Here is a 19,951-nt window from a genome sequence, read left to right as displayed (position 1 = left end):
CCCAGTTCCTTAAGATCCACATCAGCCACAAGTCCTTCTAATTGGGCAATTTCAATGGTCCCCCAGGCCTCTGAGGCTTGGTCAGCTCATTGACCTCCCTGGCCTTCTTGTTTATGCTGCTTTTAGTGTTTATGTTTTTGTATCAGTCCCCTTGGGGTCACTTTTGTGAGGAATGCAACTGATAAATACAGTATAATAATAAAATAATAATAATAATGATACCCTGCTCATCTAGCTGGGTTTCCCCAGCCACTCTGGGCGGCTCCCAACAGAGTATTAAAAACACGATAAAACATCAAACATTAAAAACGTCCCTTGCCTTCACGTGTCTTCTAAAACTCAGGTAGTTGGTTGGGTATCTGGTGGGAGGGTGTTCCACAGGGCGGGTGCCACTACCAAGAAGGCCTTCTGCCTGGTTCCCTGTAACCTCGCTTCTCGCAGTGAGGGAACCACCAGAAGGCCCTCAGCGCTGGACCTCAGTGTCCTGGCTGAACGATGGGGGTGGAGACACTCCTTCAGGTATACTGGGCCGAGGCCGTTTACGGCTTAAAAGGTCAGCACCAACACTTTGAATTGTGTTCGGAAACGTACTGGAAGCCAATGCAGATCTCTCAGGACCAGTGTTATGTGGTCTCGGTGGCCACTCCCAGTCACCAGTCTAGCTGCCGCATTCTGGATTGATTGTAGTTTCCAGGTCACCTTCAAAGAAAGCCCCATGTAGAGTGCATTGCAGTAGTCCAAGCGGGAGATAACTAGATCATAAATAATGGCATTCCATTCCCCTTGGGCACCAGCCACCACTGAGATCAAGCCCACTGCATTACAAATACAGTGGGACCTCGGTTTACAAACAGTCTTGTTTACGAACTATTCAGTTTACGAACTCTGCAAAACTGGAATTAGTGTTCTGGTTTGTGAACTTTGCCTCAGTCTACGAACGGAAGCCAAACGGTGGAAGGGCACCACTGGAGGAAGGCCTCATTAGAGAAAGCACTACTCGGTTTAAGAACGGATTTGGTTTAAGAATGGACTTCAGGAACAGATTAAGTTTGTAAACTGAGGTACCACTGTATTCTGAATCTTGAATATTTTCACTGTTTATCGCCAGAAACATGGCGTTGCCCCAGGTGGCATGGCATTTAAAGAGGAAAACAAAGCTTGTGGAATACAGTGTTACCTCAGGTTAAGTACTTAATTCGTTCTGGAGGTCTGTTCTAAACCTGAAACTGTTCTTAACCTGAAGCACCACTTTAGTTAATGGGACCTCCTGCTGCCGCCGCACCGCCAGGGCACGATTTCTGTTCTTATCCTGAAGCAAAGTTCTTAACCTGAAGCACTATTTCTGGGTTAGCGGAGTCTGTAACCTGAAGCATATGTAACCTGTTGGAAGTTGAGCAATAGTCGTGCAACAGAATTGTTGTATCCAAGAATCAAGGCAGTGAGTAATAAGAAGAGCAGCTTTATTCCAAAATAAAAGCAACAGTGGTAACAAAAGTCAGCAAGTATACGGTCCATTGCTACTTCCCAACTCTTTTACATGGCTAAATCTGCTTCGGCTTTCTTAAAAGAAACTTACATTGCATACTAACCACAGCAAGAACTAATGGGAAGAATCAAAGATCACGTTGTCATTTTAAAAAGTTACCATTTCCAGAGGCAAGAAAGAGATGGCTGAACGAGATGGATTTAACATCGATATCACCAGTTACAGCGAGGTGCTCCACCACTTGCATTCCCGGTGGGGTTGGGAGTCTAATAATTGGCCGGTTGAACACTTCCAACACCATATCTTGGGCGTTAAAGGAGAACGCTACCTGAAAAGAGAAATGAAGAGTTAGACAGGCATCCCTGATCCTGCGGCCCTCCAGATGTTTTGGCCTACAACTCCCATGATCCCTAGCTAACAGGACCAGTGGTCAGGGATGATGGGAATTGTAGTCCAAAACATCTGGAGGCCGAGGATGCCTGAGTTAGAACTACGCATCTTTTGTCATATTGATTTGAATGAATAGGAACCATTGCTATGATGTTAGCAGACAGACAAGAGGGAAAGCTAGAGACTTGCCAAGAGAATATAAGCCTAACTACATAGTGTTGGGACGCGGGTGGCGCCACAGAGCCTAGGACTTGCCGATCAGAAGGTTGGCAGTTCGAATACGCGCGACAGGGTGAGCTCCCGTTGCTCGGTCCCTGCTCCTGCCAACCTAGCAGTTCAAAAGCACATCAAAGTGCAAGTAGATAAATAAGTATCACTCCGGCATGAAGGTAAACGGCGTTTCCGTGCGCTGCTCTGGTTTGCCAGAAGCGGCTTAGTCATGCTGGCCACATGACCCGGAAGCTGTATGCCGGTTCCCTCAGCCAATAAAGAGATGAGCGCCACAACCCCAGAGTCGGCCACGACTGGACCTAATGGTCAGGGGTCCCTTTACATAGTGTTAGGCATGAGTTTAATACAAGGGCTGCATTCAGATGTGGAGTTTATTGTGTTAGTTTTACTGGCTAAATTGCTAGAGCTTCTGTCCTGATTTCTAGCATTGTTTTGAAACAGCAACGCCTTGTTGTGTCACTGATCTGTGACTTTTGGATCAAGGTGCTAGCATGCCACACTAAATTTTAAATGGCAGGAAAGAGCAGTATGCTGGTATACCACCACAAATTTTGTAAACATACATCTCAATTTTTCCAAGTTAATGGGTTTGTAATTGGATTTCTGCTGGAAATGGTTAAAGAAATGAGATCTATTCTTCCGCTAGATTCCACCAGGAAGTGGTTTTTACAATGTGTGAAATATCGCATAAACTGGAGAGAGCAGGTAAGGAAATGTCAATGATATAAGAGTGGTGTCAGAGTGGTGTATGCTCTAGTTATCTCCCGCTTGGACTACTGCAATGTGCTCTACGTGGGGCTACCTTTGAATGTGACCCGGAAACTGCAATTAATCCAGAATGCGGCAGCTAGACTGGTGACTAGGAGTGGCTACTGAGACCACATAACACCGGTCCTGAGAGATCTGCATTGGCTCCCAGTACGTTTCCGAGCACGTGCCGACCTTAAAAGCCCTAAATGGCCTCGGTCCTGTATACCTGAAGGAGCGTCTCCACCCCCATTGTTCAGCCCGGACACAGATCCAGCGCTGAGGGCCTTCTGGCAGTTCCCTCATTGCGAGAAGCGAGGTTACAGGGAACCAGAGAGAGGGCCTTCTTGGTAGTGGCGCCCACCCTGTGGAACACCCTCCCTTCAGATGTGAAAGAAATAAGCAGCTATCTTATCTTTAAAAGACATCTGAAGGCAGCTCTGTTTAGGGAAGTTTTTAATATTTAATGCTGTATTGTTTTTAACATTCAATTGGGAGCCGCCCAGAGTGGCTGGGGAAACTCAGCCAGATGGGCGGGGTATAAATAATAAATTATTATTATTAATTATTATTATTATTATTATTATTAAGTGCCATCTGAATGCAGCCCTGGTTGCTTGAATTTGGCCGCGTGTACTGTGGAGAAAAAGCAGCAGCAGGCATCAAAAATCACGAAACTGTTCGTAATCCAGATATAAGGTGTATTATTCTATCCCACCTAAAAGTAACAAGCAGCTTTAATTGGAGACTGGATATAGTCTAGGTTCCATGTAAGCTTTGCAAATCAGGATGAGTGCTCAGTAAACAGGCCATTTGGAGAAGCCCAAATATGCCGGATGAGAACATTTTATTTCATCGGTTGGGAAGCTATGGTTCTCCAGCTGTTTCTTGAACTCCCCTCAGTCCCAGCTAGCAGGGCTAATTATTAGGAATTATGGGAAATTCTTGTCCAAAATCTCAATGGCCACAGATTCCTCATTCCTGTTTTATATCAAGGTCCCCTCACCCTTCCACCTCATTATATTGAAATACTGAGCTTTGGTTTGTCCTTTAGGTCTCAGATATACATCCTCAGCTGTTCTCCCTGAAAATTATTCCTGCAACAGGGCTCTCCTCTTACTTACTGTGACGAATAGTCCCAGGTCCAAGAGAAGATCCCGCTCTCTCCCCGTATCAGAGTTAAAAAGGACGACCCTGTCTCCGTTGAAAGTCTCAAATCGAGCGTTAAATTGAAGGAGCGGATTCGAGGCATTCTGGCCTATATGAAAGCTAAAACTGATAGGAACATGGGAAAACATGCTTTATAAAAGTCATAGAATAAACCCCTGCAATCTCAGCTAAAGCATTGGTCCATCTAACTCGGTACAGTGGTACCTCGGGTTAAGTACTTAATTCGTTCCGGAGGTCCGTTCTTAACCTGTAACTGTTCTTAACCTGAAGCACCACTTTAGCTAATGGGGCCTCCCACTGCCGCGGCGCAGCCGGAGCACGATTTCTGTTCTCATCCTGAAGCAAAGTTCTTAACCCAAGGTACTATTTCTGGGTTAGTGGAGTCTGTAACCTGAAGCGTATGTAACCTGAAGCGTATGTAACCCGAGGTACCACTGTACTGTCTTTACTAGAAGGCTACGGCTCCAAGAGTACCCTATGGAATATCATGCCTGTTCATATTAGCACACAGAGACAGTTTATAGTATAGATACAAGGTTTACCAGGTAGAAATTTGATTCAGTTTGCATTCAAGGCTAAATCTTATCAAACTGACTCATGAGAACTGACATGTAGCCATCGTTCAAAATTTTCTACTTGCATGAATTTTGTGGTGCAGTTCTCCAAGCAAAGAATGTTTCCAAAATGCAAAAATAAAGGTATCGAAGGAGGGGAGATATCTAATCCTTGTGGCCCATGTGTGTGGGGTGAATAAATAAAATGATTGGCTAGGTGCCTAGATTCAAAACGTGGGGCTTAACACACTCTCCAGTGGGAGAGAGCCTCCAGTAGCACAGTTTAAACTCGCAAAGTTCAGCAGTAGAATGTGGGAATTTGGGCTGTTAAATCTTTTCCATATCCCATTTTGTTGCATACGGTGCTTTCTGTTTTCTATCCCTCTTAGCATGGAACAGACCACACCAGTACAGTAAGTTTAAAATGCTTTACTTACAAAAACGTTCCAAAGGCCAGGTTTATGCATTTATCCAAGCAGCAGCAAAGAAAAAACAGATAGCATACTCTTGAGTACAACATACAGATTGTAGTTCTGAACAAGCGCTCTGTGCTTGAAATGCTGACCTGGTTGATTTACATGGCGAAGGGAAAGGGATAGGAACAGGGAGAGAGGGTGTCACTTCCTCCTTCATCAGAGAAGAAGGGGCATGACCTGTGTCTAGGAATCACAGCTCTGTTGTTTTAACCCCTTCATGCACAAACTAGCTCTATGCTTGCTAGTTGCATTTGATTGCAATCTCTCTCCCACAAGGGGAAAACATAAATATCCTATTTTCACTGTTAATACAGACCTTTTGGCCTCTCGGGGCACCTTGGCTTTCATTTCAATGCGTTCCCCGGCCTTCAAATTCAAGCGGGCAACCATTTGCTAAAAATAGAAAAGAAAAGAAAATATGAAAGGGCTCCCATTTCTCATAGTATAATCTTTTTCAGCCTCAGGTCTTTGGACTTTATAAATAAAGATAAACAAATTAAAATCAACTGCCTCTTAATGATCTTTAAACAGATTGATGACTTTCAGACATCCAGGGTCATTACACCCAATTTTAAACATTTTTAAAAACAAATGTGATACTAATACTAATCTTTGGTGTTGAAATTAGGGGTTGGGCAGATTTTACTGAAATAAAAATAATTCAGACTTGATTTTGTGATTTTAGGGTTTTCATTATCTACCCCCAGTGTATCTAATTAGAACATGAAAATGATTTCAGGTTAAATAATATGGTAAATTTTAAATGGTAAATCACTGGTACATAAAAAAATCAGCTGCCAAGAAGACAGTCTTCTGATATCCAGAGGAACAAAGGGCATATATATGCAAGGAAACTTAGTTTAAGAATATTTCAAAACAATTTCCAGACTTTGGATTCTTTGTATAGGCATGGAATCCATGGGAAAATGTCACTAGAAATATATTTAAACACAGGTTTTGGAGGTAGGAGCAATACTGCCCTGGACAATGATGCAGTTGGGGAAAAATTTTATGGTATGCCATAATCCAATATAAATTACTTGTTTGTGGGGAAGTAGTACTGGTGAATCTGGCTCGTCTTATTCTTAAGTGTCAATTATATATTGATATGATAACAGCCTAGCTAGGAATTGAACCTGGGAACTTGTGCATGCAAAGCATATGGTCTACACAGTTCCCCCCCCCTTTTGTTCTTACTGGGAGAAGAGAATACTACAGATGGGGAGAGGAATCAGTTGTGGACAAGCATTTTAACTGTAGACCTCCTACATGATTGCTGCTAATATAAGATCTTTCCAGATTAGTTAAACTCAATACCAAGTCTTTTCAGTAAGCTATTTATACTGAAACAGAAACCAGTCCATGATTTTTATCCCATTCTGGTTGACCCTAATCAAGGTATTGATTGCCCTTTGATGGCCATTGGATTTCCCCATCTCACCCACTTTATGGAAGAACTCCATGAGGACTAGCTATGAACCTACCCGGACCCTGAGATCATCTACTGAGGCCCTCCTTCATGTGCCTCCTTTTTGAGAGGTCCGGAGGGTGGCAACACGAGAACGGGGCCTTCTCTGCAGTGGCTCCCCATCTGTGGAATGCTCTCCCCAGGGAAGTTTGCTTGGTGCCTTCATTATACACCTTTAGGCACCAGGCAAAAACGTTCCTCTTTAACCAGGCCTTTGGTTGACCTGCTTTTAAAGTGTGACTTTAAAGTCGTAATTCACCTGAAATATCAAACATTCCCCACGCCTGCCACGGATAATTATCATACTCTTAAACTTCACACTCACAATAAGCAAATAGCGTTTCTTAAAAAAATTTTTTTGCCAACTCACCAATGCCATTGCTTGGAAAATACAACTATTTAAAAACTATTTAAAAACACCACCACCTGTGAGCATCTACTTCCTTCTTGGGCTTCAATGGTATATGTTTCTCACACACCCCAACCTTTAAATGGTCCTCAGGTGTGGGTGTTTCCTTCTTCTGGCCAATCAGGGATGACATTCTGGTTACCAATTAATTAAAAGATAACAGGGCTGATTCCTCTGGCTCTCTGCAGGTGGGGTCAGTTTATCAACACTGGGGGGGGGGGGGAGGCGGCGGCTGTTAAGGGGAATGTTTATTTGCATGTGAAGAACATGCATCCTTCTGCAAGAAATGGGACACAACAACTTAAAGAATGTAATAAGAGTCCTGCTGGATCAAAGGCCAGTCTAGTCCATGTCCAATTCTTGCAGTGGCCAACAGAAACTGGTACAGTACTAAGATGTATACAGTGGTACCTCGGGTTCAGAACTTAATTCGTTCCAGAGGTCCGTTCTTAACCTGAAACTGTTCTTAACCTGAGGTACTTTAGCTAATGGCGCCTCCCGCTGCAACCGTGCGATTTCTGTTCTCATCCTGAAGCAAAGTTCTTCACCCGAGGTACTGTTTCTGGGTTAGTGGAGTCTGCAATCTGAAGCGTCTGTAACCCGAGGTACCACTGTACTGCCTTGGACAGCACAGAATCATAGAACCGTCGAGTTGCAAGGGAACCTAAGGGTCACCAGCAGAGGTAGAACATAACCATCCCAAAAATGTAATAACACTTCCCATTATGCCACACATTAGGGTATGTGCAGTTTGCAGACGTGACAATATACCAACCATCTATGGACAACTTTGAGAAACGCTGTAAACAATATTTTTGGGCACTCCATCAAAGACTGGGGGGACGGGACCCTGTGGCCCTCCAGACATTGCTGGACTTGCAAGCAATACAGAGTTTCCTACAAAGCAGGGTTTCTGGACTACAACTCCCATTGTCCCTAAGTAGCAGGACCATTGGTTAGGGATGATGGGAGTTGTAGTCCAAAAACAAGCTTCTCCACAGCAAACCCTACTCCACAGCAAATCCCCATTATTTCAATGTGGCTCACTTAGGAGAACAGCTCTTTTTCCCCCCCAGAGCGGGGTGGATGCTCCCTGTGACAAATTATAGTCATACTTCGGGTTACAGCCGCCTCAGGTTGCGTTTTTTTGGGTTACACACCTGCCAAAACCCGGAAATACCAGAATGGGTTACTTCCAGGTTTTGGTGGTCGTGCATGTGCAGAAGCGCTAAATCACGCTTTGTGCATGTGCAGAAGCGCCGAATCGCAACCCGCACGTGCCCAGATGCGCCACTGTGGGTTGTGAACACTGTGGGTTGTGAATGTGCATCCCACACGGATCATGTTCGCAACCCGAGCATCCACTGTACAGTGGTACCTCAGGCTAAGTACTTAATTCATTCTGGAGGTCCGTTCTTAACCTGAAGCACCACTTTAGCTAATGGGGCCTCCCGCTGCCGCTGCGCCGCTGGAGCCCGATTTCTGTTCTCATCCTGAAGCAAAGTTCTTAACCCGAGGTACTATTTCTGGGTTAAGAAACCAATATAGGGAAGCCTTTTTTAAAGGTTTAATGTTTTACTATGCTGATTATAGTGGGATGCGGGTGGTACTGTGGGTTAAACCACAGAGCCTAGGACTTGCCGATCAGAAGGTTGGCGGTTCGAATCCCCGCAACAGGGTGAGCTCCCGTTGCTCGGTCCCTGCTCCTGCCAATCTAGCAGTTCAAAAGCACATCAAAAATTCAAGTAGATAAATAGGTGCCGCTCCGGCGGGAAGGTAAAAGGCGTTTCTGTGTGCTGCTCTGGTTCGCCAGAAGCGGCTTAGTCATGCTGGCCACATGACCCGGAAGCTGTATGCCTGCTCCCTCGGCCAGTAAAGTGAGATGAGCGCCGCAACCCCAGAGTCATCTGCAACTGGACCTAATGGTCAGGGGCCCCTTTATCTTTATGCTAATTATATGTGCTGGAAGCCGTCCAGCACCCAACTCAGATGGGTGGGGTACTAATATATTTATATTATTATTACTATTATTAAACCTGCCTTTGCGAGGGCGGGTGACATGTGACCAGGAGCCTAGCACAGCTACCCCTTTGGAAATGGCTCATTGAAGCGATCCAGATGTGAGTGGGGGAAGAGCATTTTGCTTCAGGCTCTTAACAGGACACGACGCCCGAAGAGAGACCTCCGACTTGCACCCGCCCCTTCCTAAGCGCTCTCCCCTCCAGCGCAGCAAAGCGCGGTGCCTAAGGCGCTGGCGCAGCAACCAGCGGAAAGGAAAGGAGCGGCGCCATTGGCCGCAGGTGTCGCCAGCCTCGCCCAATCCGAATTGCCCGAGCCGCCCGCGCCGGGAGGCGGAGCTACTAAAACCAAAGCGAAAGTGAGGGTGTGGCCAGAGGGAGAAACCCTGGGATTTAAATATATAGAGTGTTTCTCTTTTTCCTTAGCCAGACTGGTGTTGTCCGTTGCGCACAACTTCTGCAGCAGTTAAAATAAAAGATGTTCCCTCTGAAACCTCAATATATATATATATTAAATCTATATATATATCTATATAAAATATAGATATATATATTAAATCCCAGGGTTTCTCCCGGGATTAAAGCGCCCCCTCTGGCCGCCCCCTCACTTTCGCTTTGCTTTAGTAGCTCCGCCTCTCGACGCAATATATATATATATTGATTATTAGCTTCCTGGTCCTCCCAGTAGTGTTTTTGCTTTTCCTCCCCTCTGCTGAAAGGGGCAATCGAATTTGTAAGAGCTTCAAATTGATTGCCTGGCTAGGCTGTGTGTCTTTTGTTGTTGGGGTAAGATTGAATGGGAAGCGTGCTAATTCCCCCGCGCGCCTCATTCGCAGTCCATTTTCCCTCTCTCCCTGAAGCGGCTGTTGTTTCCTCCCCTCCTTAATCTTAGGGGTCGTTTGGCAAGAGATGTCTCAGTTGCAGGGACTTAAATGACCTTCCCTCGTGGTCCCTGTTCTGTGATACACAAATAATATTTCTTTCTTTCTTTCTCTGTGTCCCTGAGGCTTCACCCTAAAGTGTTTCCTGCTCAGTTCCAGAAATACTAACAGCTACGAATTAGGCTTGAGCATGTGCAGAGTGCTTGTCTCTCACAACTGAGCGCCCATAGTCTTGGAGGTCCAGTCAGGAAGCTGTGTATGTAGCGGCAAGAACAACACAATAGATAAATGTATTTTTTTTTAATTGCTAGTCTTTGAGGTGCCCACCAAACTTTGCTACATTTTGGATGCATAATTTAGTTAGAAGATGGTAATCCTGATCCATTTTCTCTCTTTCCTTCCCCAGACTGGTGTTGTCGGTTGCGCACAACTTCTGCAGCAGTTAAAATAAAAGGAGTTCCCTCTAAAACGTCAAGCCAAGGGCTTTTGCCAAGTTAAATTCAACTTAAAAATTGTTGCATTGAGCAATGGCCGCTGAGGATACCCTGAAGATGTTTGAGGTGGAAGTGACTTGCTCCATTTGCTTGCAGTATTTCACTGACCCAGTGATTCTAGATTGCGGGCACAATTTCTGCCACCACTGTGTTTTCAAGTACTGGAAAGACTTTGTGCGTGATCGGAGCTGTCCTGAGTGCAGATGGGTAGTTGAGCCGGACAAGCTCATTACGAACAAGCCGCTGGAAAACCTGGCTAGATTCCTCAGAGATCAAGCAAAACAAGCAAAAAGAGGGGAGGGAACCTGCTACAGGCACCCGGAGCCTCCCACATCTTTCTGCAAGACAGACCAAGCCCTAGTCTGCTCAGCGTGTGTTGAATCCGCAGAGCATAAGGCTCATGATGTAGTTCCCATGGAGCAAGCTGCCCAAGAGACCAAGGTGAGAGAGGCCTTTGTTTCTACGACTGGGCTGGGAATAATGAATGCATATTGTTGATTTGCAGGAGTAATAATAATAATAATAATAATTATTTATTATTTATACCCCGCCCATCTGGCTGAGTTTCCCCAGCCACTCTGGGCAGCTCCCAATCAAGTGTTAAAAACAATACAGCGTTAAATATTAAAAACTTCCCTGAACAGGGCTGCCTTCAGATGTCTTTTAAAGAGAAGATAGCTGCTTATTTCCTTCACATCTGAAGGGAGGGTGTTCCACAGGGTGGGCGCCACTACCGAGAAGGCCCTCTGCCTGGTTCCCTGTAGCCTCACTTCTCGCAATGAGGGAACTGCCAGAAGGCCCTCAGCGCTGGACCTCAGTGTCCGGGCTGAACGATGGGGGTGGAGATGCTCCTTCAGATATACTGGGCTGAGGCCGTTTAGGGCTTTAAAGGTCAGCACCAACACTTTGAATTGTGCTCAGAAACGTACTGGGAGCCAATGCAGATCTCTCAGAACCGGTGTTATGTGGTCCTGGCGGCCACTCCCAGTCACCAGTCTAGCTGCCGCATTCTGGATTAATTGCTGTTTCTGGGCCACCTTCAAAGGTAGCCCCACGTAGAGCGTGTTGCAGCGGTCCAAGCGGGAGATAACCAGAGCATGCACCACTCTGGCGAGACAGTCTGCGGGCATATAGGGTCTCAGCCTACGTACCAGATGGAGCTGGTAAACAGGAGGAGGAATTTAAAAACATGCCTGCTTACTCAGGCATTTGGTGGCCGAAGGTCCCTGTTCATGGCAGCTCTGGGATCACTGGTTGAGAGAATGCTTTGAGCTTAGAATGTTTTTTTAACTTTATTACATACTCTCCTAAAGCATGCTTGCGTTTTCTTTTCAGGATCACATAGGCAACTGTATTAATGTTCTAGAGAACCGGGAAGAGACAATTCTGGAGTGTAGATCAGCTGCAGAAAAACAAACTCAAACCCTGATTGTAAGTGTCACTGTTACTGGCAAGTCCGCAAGTAGTAGTAGTAGTAGTAATAATAATAATAAATTTTATTTATACCCCTCCCTCCCCGGCCAGAGCCGGGCTCAGGGTGGCTAACATCAGTAAAATTACAGTAAAAACATAATGGGGGGGGGGGGGGAGAAAGCCATTTTAAAATACAGGTTAAAATGCAATTTAAAATGCAGCCTCATTTTAAAAGTAGCCCATATTTTTTAAAAAAAGTGTAATTGCTGACAAAGGAGTGCATAAAATACCATCCAAGTCAGAGGTCCCTTTTTGGAAACTCTTTCCCTATTGCATTCAAAACCAGGTTTTTCTGTGCTTCTTGTGGGATAAGCATTTCTCATGCGAACTTCAGAGTGTGCGCAAACTTTTCACAGCTACTGCACTACATTGTTGTTGTAAAAACGCCACCCTTATTCCAAACCCCCCAATTTAATCTGGGGTCATCCTCTCTGAAGGAATTCAGATAAATAAAAAAACCCAACACCTTGTTTGTGATATCTGAACAGCCCATATACATCACTAAGCCCCCTTTTGTCAACATTCTGAGTGTAGAGTCGCCTTCCGCAGCCTAGCGGTTCATTTTATGGACCAATGGTCTCGTTAGATAGTAAAATTCATGTTAAATTGCAGTTTTAGGGATTGTTTTTAAAAGTCTGGGACGGATTAATCCATTTTGCATTACTTTCTATGGGAAAGCATGCCTTGGTTTTGGAACGCTTTGGTTTTGGAACGGACTTCCAGAACGGATTAAGTTTGAGAACCAAGGTACCACTGTATTGCTGACCTATGCCTGACTTCAGCTCCTGACCATTAAACGTCCTTTTCTATATAATTAGTATCCTAATGTTGCCAGGACCGATCTCATTCCTGCCTCCTCTGACCCCCCCCTCTCTCTCTAACTCTTTCCCTGCTCTCTTTCCATCGACTTATTGAAGAAACTGACAGAAAAGTTGATGCAAGAAACACTGTCCAAGTTTGACGAGCTGCGCCAGTTCCTGTTGTCTGAAGAGCACACTATGGTTGGCAAGCTCCGAGACATACTGAAGGAGATCGTAACGAGGAGAGACAATCACATGAGCAAGCTTTTTCGGGAAGTCTCCTCTTGCGAAATCCTCATCCGGGAACTGGAGAAGAAGTTCTGCCAGCCAGTGAGTGAACTCCTGCAGGTAAGGCGGAAGTGGCAAGGAATGGACAAGGCTTTCCCCAAAGGACAGTCTGGTACCCAAACCTTCACACATCCTTTCCTTAGGCAGCACCCACACCATACATTTTAAGCCGTCTGATACCACCGTAAACAGCCATAAAGGTAAAGGGACCCCTGACCATTAGGTCCAGTCGTGACCGACTTTGGGGTTGCGGTGCTCATTTCGCTTTATTGGCCGAGGGAGCCGGCGTACAGCTTCCGAGTCATGTGGCCAGCATGACTAAGCCGCTTCTGGCGAACCAGAGCAGCGCACGGAAACACCGTTTACCTTCCTGCTGGAGTGGTACCTATTAATCTACTTGCACTTTGACATGCTTTCAAACTGCTAGGTTGGCAGGAGCAGGGACCGAGCAACGGGAGCTCACCCCGTCGCGGGGATTCAAACCACCAACCTTCTGATCGGATAGTCCTAGGCTCTGTGGTTTAACCCAGAGCGTCACCTGCTTCCCTACAGCTATGGCTTCCCCCAAAGATTTGTGGGAGCTGTAGTTTAAGGGTGCTGAGAGCTATGAGGATACCCCTATCCCCCTCACCTAGCTTCAGTTCATAGAGTTCCCTTGGGAGAGAGATGGATTGACCACTCTGTGAACTGTAGCTCTGTGAGGGGCTAATAAAATAACATCTGCCTACCTCTGGGGATTGTGGTGAGGATGCATTGGGGAGTGTTCCCAATTTTATGCTCCTCTGAAGTTCTGGTGAGAAAGGAATGTGACCAGTTTTGAAAGGCTTGGGTAGCATGAAGCACTAGTTCAGGGGTCAGCAAGACTTACTGGGCATGGGCCGGATCACTCCTGTGGAGATCATCCATGGGCCGGATAGGTGCAGCGCGACTCCAGAAATCGCATCTGCGCATGTCCACGATGCCAGAAATTGCTTCTGCGCATGTATGGAAGTGAGAGCTGGACCATAAAGAAGGCTGATCGCTGAAGAATTGATGCTTTTGAATTATGGTGCTGGAGGAGACTCTTGAGAGTCCCATGGACTGCAAGAAGATCAAACCTCTCCATTCTGTAGGAAATCAGCTCTGAGTGCTCACTGGAAGGACAGATCGTGAAGCTGAGGCTCCAATACTTTGGCCACCTCATGAGAAGGGAAGACTCCCTGGGAAAGACCCAGATGTTGGGAAAGATGGAGGGCACAAGGAGAAGGGGACGACAGAGGACGAGATGGTTGGGCAGTGTTCTCGAAGCTACCAGCATGAGTCTGACCAAACTGCGGGAGGCAGTGGAAGACAGGAGTGCCTGGCGTGCTCTGGTCCATGGGGTCACGAAGAGGCGGACACGACTAAACGGCAATAACAACAAATGCCCAGATGCCGAAAATTGTTCCTGTGCAGAAGCGATTTCCGGCGTTGCGCTGCACCTGTCCAGCCCACGGACGATCTCTGTGGGAGTGACTGTCCGCGAGCCGGATCCAGAACCCATTCGGGCTGGAATAGGCCCCCGGGCCTTAGGTTGCCGACCTCTGCACTAGCTGTTATGTCCAATGTACTCAATTTACACACAGTTGCCTGTGTTGGATTAAAACACACCTTTCCACCAGTGTTTTTAGATGGTTTCTGCTAAGCAGATCGCGCGCAGATGGGCACAAGAGGGGTTTTCTTCCGAACGGCGTGCATCAGGCTCCGATTTCTTCTTTTTCTCTCTCCCTTCTAGGATGCTGGGAACACCATGGAGAAGTAAGTGGAGCTCTACAAAATCCTGCATGGAGGCAGGGTCCTGGGAATCACGGAGGGCAAAGAGAGGCTGTTTTGCTCAGGTCCCTGAGCACTGTGGGAACAGGGGGACACACTAGATGGGTCTTTGGCCTGATCCTGCAAGCATGGTATTTCCTCCAGGGTTCTGAGTCGCATTGCCATCCCTGCTTGCTGCCTACTTTCCCATTGAATCTCTGTTGTCTCTGGGAGATAGGGATGGTGGGTTCAGCGGTGGTTTGTTAGAGCGGCGGACTCGTAATCTGGGGAACCGGGTTCGTGTCTCTGCTCCTCCACATGCAGCTGCTGGGTGACCTTGGGCCAGTCGCACTTCTCTGAAGTCTATCAGCCCCACTCACCTCACAGAGTGTTTGTTGTGGGGGAGGAAGGGAAAGGAGAATGTTAGCCGCTTTGAGACTCCTTCGGGTAGTGATAAAGCGGGGTATCAAATCCAAACTCCTCTTCTTCTTCTCCAGGTTCCACCAGGCAACACCGTTTCAGTGTGTGAGCCCTTTTTCGCCGAAGCAGCTATGGGAAATATGGGACGTGACGGACGCAAACATCTCTCTGGAGAGTGCCGTGAAGCAATTCAAAGGTAAAGGAAAGACGTTTGCTGCAAACGTCTTGTTTGTTTGTTTTTGACGCTGTCCATGGCAATATGCCCAAATTGGGAGGGCCAAAGGCTTGCCAAACCTGGAAGAAAATTCACCCAAATCCCAGGAACAGAGGCTTCTTCCGGAGACCTCTGCTTGGGTTGTTCCTTATGGTGGGATCCTAGTGAGAACCTCCACAGTGCCGCTGAGTGCTCTTTGAGGAATTCTCTCTTACGTTTTTCTTTTTTATATAAAAAAGACTATTCGTACTTGTGTGCACCTAGGGGTTACCTTGAGTCTGTGACAGGGTGGATTTGAGTTAAATCAAATCGATTAAAATCACAATTAAAATCACTAGTCCGTGAGACTTGATTTAAATCCCCCCCTTTTTTTTACAGAAAGACACATTTCTTGCTGGTATAATCTTAATATTTACAACCAGGTGAAGGTTTTGTTTTTTCGAATAATAAAATTTCAGAGTAGTTTTTACAGTTATATCAAAAATTACCGATTTGGTTGTACTATTAGAAATACAGTGGTACTTCGACTTACAAACGCCTCAAGTTATAAACTCTTCAGGTTACAAACTCTGCTAACCTGGAAGTGTTACCTTGAGTTGAGAACTTTGTCTCAGGATGAGAACGGAAATCATGTGCTGGCGGTGCAGCGGCAGCAAGAGGTCCCATTAGCAAAAGCACGCCTCTAGTTAAGAACAGTTTCGGGTTAAGAACGGACCTCCGGAACGAATTAAGTTCATAACTAGGAAATAATCATTTCCTTAATAACAATTTAAACAATTTATTTAACTAAAGCAGTAACATTATGACATACATATCCATATTTGTTAACTGATGTGGTTAAACAATAAAAAAGAGACTTAGACTGAGTTTTGTTGTTTAGTCATTTGTTCGTGTCCAACTCTTTGTGATCCCATAGACCAGAGCACACCAGGTATTCCTGTCTTCCACTGCCTCCCACTGCCTCCTGCAGTTGGTAGACTGAGTTTTAGCTTTAACTTAAAGCAAATCCTTATTTCCTGATTAATAGCCTTTGGGCTATAATGTAACTTAAACAGAAAACATTCTTTGGAAATATATGTCCTCCAAAAGCTTTTTATTTTAAAAATCCGATTTAAATTTTTAAAAATCCAATTTATTTATTTTTAATAAAAAAAATCCGATTTAAATTTTTAAAAATCATTGATTTTTATCTACTCTGGTCTGTGGGAGGTGGTGCTGTTGCCCATCTAAGTGTAGATGCTTGGATGGGTCTAATCAGTGCTATTTCTTTTTTAAAAAAGAGGTGCCGGAACTCACCCTGAATGCCTCCCTTGATTTCTTAGAATGGCAATGGTTCTTACTTAAAAGGTGCCAGAACTGGGTTCCGCCTGAAATAAAAAAAGTCCTAGGTCTAATCCCAGGATGATGATGTTGATGATAATAAAAATAATTTATTTATATCCCACCCTCCCTAGCCAAAGCCGGGCTCAGAGTGGCTAACAACAATAAAAATAGCACCGTTTACATAAAATCACAATCAATTAATTAAAATACATTCTAAAATCAATTCAGAATCGAATTAATGGCAACCATGGCTAGAGTTCTATGAGGATTACAGAAGGAGGGGGTCAGACTGTGCCCTGGCCAAAGGCCTGGTGGAACAGCTCTGTCTTGCAGGTCCTGCGGAAAGGTGTCAAGTCCCGCAGGGCCCTAGTCTCTTGTGACAGAGCGTTCCACCAGATCAGGGCCACAGCCGAAAAAGCCCTGGCTCTGGTCAAGGCCAGCCTAACCTCCCTGTGGCCTGGGACCTCCAAGATGTTTTTATTTGAAGACCATAAGGTCCTCCGTGGGACATACCAGGAGAGGCGGTTCTGTAGGTATGAGGGTCGTAGGCCGTATATGGGGAACCTGTAGCCCTGCAGATGTGGATGAACTACAGCTATCACCATCCTTGATCACTGACTGTTCTAGCAGGGCCTGATGGGAAATAGAGTCCAGCCACATCTGCAGAGCCACAGATTCCCCACCCCGATCTATTTGGTTTTGATCTATGGCATTCCCCAGATGTTGCTGGACCACAACTCCTATCATCCCTGGCTAGCAGGACCAGTGGTTGAGGATGATGGGAGTTGTAGTCGAACAACGTCTGGGGACTCAAGGCTGGTCTGTGAAGATGATTCTCCCCCACCTGCACAAATCTCCTCAGCTTCCTCTTTAATTCTTCACCTGAAATAAGGGGGAGGAGGACAAGTAACAGACTGAGGGAAACTGATCTGTTCGATGAAGACAGTGATGTGGTGATCAAGGTATTTTCCCTTTCCTTCTTCAGATGCTCTGGAGTCTAGATTCTCGCTTCAGGAAGGTAAACTTCTGGGACCTGCGACGGGTCAAAGGGATCTCAAAAGGAGGGCTTTTGGATTGCACTGCGTTGGGTTATCTGCCTGCTGTTTTATGAGTTGATTTTAATTTGTATTACTTAATTCAAAATGGTATCCAGCCATAAGCAAAAATCTGTTCCTTGACTTTGGGAGCTATCATACACAATTTGGCTGTGATATCTTAAGAAGTGTCTAGATGCATAGTAATAATAATAATAATAATTAATAATAATTTATTTATACCCTGCCCATCTGGCTGAATTTCCCCAGCCACTCTGGGCGGCTCCCAATCAAGTGTTAAAAACAATACTGAGTTAAATATTAAAATCTTCCCTGAACAGGGCTGCCTTCAGATGTCTTTTAAAGATAGGATAGCTGCTTATTTCCTTCACATCTGAAGGGAGGGTGTTCCACAGGGCGGGCGCCACCACCAAGAAGGCCCTCTGTCTGGTTCCCTGTAACCTCACTTCTCGCAATGAGAGAACCGCCAGAAGGCCCTTGGCACTGGATCTTAATGTCCGGGCTGAACGATGGGGGTGGAGATCCTCCTTGAGGTATACAGGACCGAGGCCGTTTAGGGCTTTAAAGGTCAGCACCAACACTTTGAATTGTGCTCAGAAACGTACTGGGAACCAATGCAGATCTCTCAGAACCGGTGTTATGTGGTCCCGGCGACCACCCCAGTCACCAGTCTAGCTGCCGCATTCTGGATTAATTGCAGTTTCCGGGTCACCTTCAAAGGTAGCCCCACGTAGAGCGTGTTGCAGTAGCAAACAATTTCCCAAAAACATATCATAGATAGTGACGCTACTCTTCCCAGCACAAGCTCATCAATGTCACTCATTTCTCTCCGCCATCTTCTTTCAGCTATTGTGGCCTTTGATCCAGAGACAGCACATCCCCGGCTTGTCCTCTCTAAGGACTGCAAAAGCGTGAGACTGGCGGACAAAACTCAAGAGCTGCCCAAGAGCCGGAAGCGCTTTGAAGCCAACCTATTCCTCCTGGGATGCGAGGAGTTTGCCGTGGGCAGGAACTACTGGGACGTCACCGTGGGAAGCGAGGGCGAATGGGCCGTGGGGGTGGCCAGGAAGTCCGTCAAGAGGAAGGACGTGGCTGCCATAAGCTATAAGGTTGGGATCTGGGCAATAGGGAAGCGTGGAAGTCAGTACGCGGTTTTCAACCCCCCTGACTTCCCTCCTCTGAGCTCTGTGCGGGAGCTCAAGAAAGTCCGAGTGTCTTTAAACTGTGACGGGAGGCACGTGGCCTTCTTTGATGCGGACGATGCAGCCCTGCTTTTCCAGACCCCAATAACTACCATCGCCAGAGAGTCCTTCCTCCCCTTCTTTCATGTTTCCAATAAAGCTGTTCTAACACTGCCCCGCTAAGGCAGTCACAAACTTCTTCCCACTTTAGGGCTTTGGCCACTTAGGACATTGATTCTGCTGCGCATTTCAGTGGCTGATGGAGTGCAGAACACGAGCGACTCACTTTCGTGTCTTCCTGGGGAGGCTGGTCTAGGCTAGCCCCCCCCTCCAAACCTGGGTCTCCCATCTGTTTTTGGACTACATCATCCCTGACACCACTGGTCCTGCCAGTTAGGGATGATGGGATTTGTAGTCCAACAACAGCTGGGCAGCCAAGTTTGGGAAACCTTGCTTCTAGGCCAGCCTTCCAGGTGTTTTGACAGCAACTCCCACCAGACTGAGACTGATGAGAGTTGTAGCTGGAAGCATCTGGAGGAGATGTAGGGAACCTTTGGACCTCTGGGTATTGCCAAACTACAACTCCCGTCAACCCTGGCCATTGATGGTGCTTGCTGGGGCTGCTGGGAGTTATAGTTCAGCAACTCCTGGGGGGAGACAAAGGTTTCCTATATTCTAATCTGGAGGGTTACACGGTTGGGAAAAGGCTGTTCTACGCTACAATTCAGTGTGGCCATTTGGCTTCTCCCTCCTCCGATGAAGGGGATTCTGGGGTTGAAATGAAACCTTAACCAACCCTGACACTGTTTATATTTCAAGAGGGTGAAAACACACATTTTCACAGTTATTTTGCATGTTAAACAGTAACGCTGATCTGCACGTTAACTTTTTAAAGAGAACTTTTGTTCGTAGGTTTTATGTGGAAGAGTGGACGTATTTCTGGGATGATTTTTGCTAAGCCAAGATGTATTAAAGGCTTCTGTTTTTCTTATGGCTGCCTTGTTTTCTTTTCCAAGCTCAAAAACGATTGCAGATGCATATCTCCCTTGAATCCTGCTTGATTTCTGTCCTTCCTCTAAGGAAGGCGAGGAACATTTGGCTTC

General features: G+C 46.0%; 2 protein-coding genes across 4 annotated transcripts in view; one reads left to right on the top strand and one right to left on the bottom strand.

Annotated features, from left to right (window-relative positions):
* The window catches only part of LOC309365021 (macrophage mannose receptor 1-like), a 255,572-nt gene that overhangs the window by 66,414 nt on the left and 169,207 nt on the right, over window positions 1–19,951 (bottom strand). The gene's annotated exons all lie outside the window — the stretch shown is intronic.
* On the top strand, window positions 10,358–19,803 carry LOC309364863 (E3 ubiquitin-protein ligase TRIM39-like; the record flags this gene model as incomplete). Of its 2 annotated transcripts, XM_081902820.1 has the most annotated exons (7): window positions 10,358–10,765; window positions 11,660–11,755; window positions 12,715–12,945; window positions 14,639–14,661; window positions 15,153–15,271; window positions 17,598–17,630; window positions 18,514–19,803. In XM_081902820.1, 7 exons carry the CDS (start codon window positions 10,358–10,360, stop codon window positions 19,029–19,031), a joined length of 1,428 nt encoding a protein of 475 aa, XP_081758946.1. In that variant the 3' UTR covers window positions 19,032–19,803. The 2 variants fall into 2 exon arrangements, with proteins under 2 accessions (XP_081758946.1, XP_081758947.1); XM_081902821.1 differs by lacking the exon at window positions 11,660–11,755 and having other exon boundaries at window positions 10,372–10,765.

Source organism: Podarcis melisellensis, assembly GCF_964234715.1.
Source record: "Podarcis melisellensis genome assembly, chromosome: 2".
Lineage (NCBI taxonomy): Eukaryota > Metazoa > Chordata > Lepidosauria > Squamata > Lacertidae > Podarcis > Podarcis melisellensis.
The sequence above is the reverse complement of the archived record's forward strand: the minus strand, read 5'-3'. Positions and strand labels throughout refer to the sequence as shown.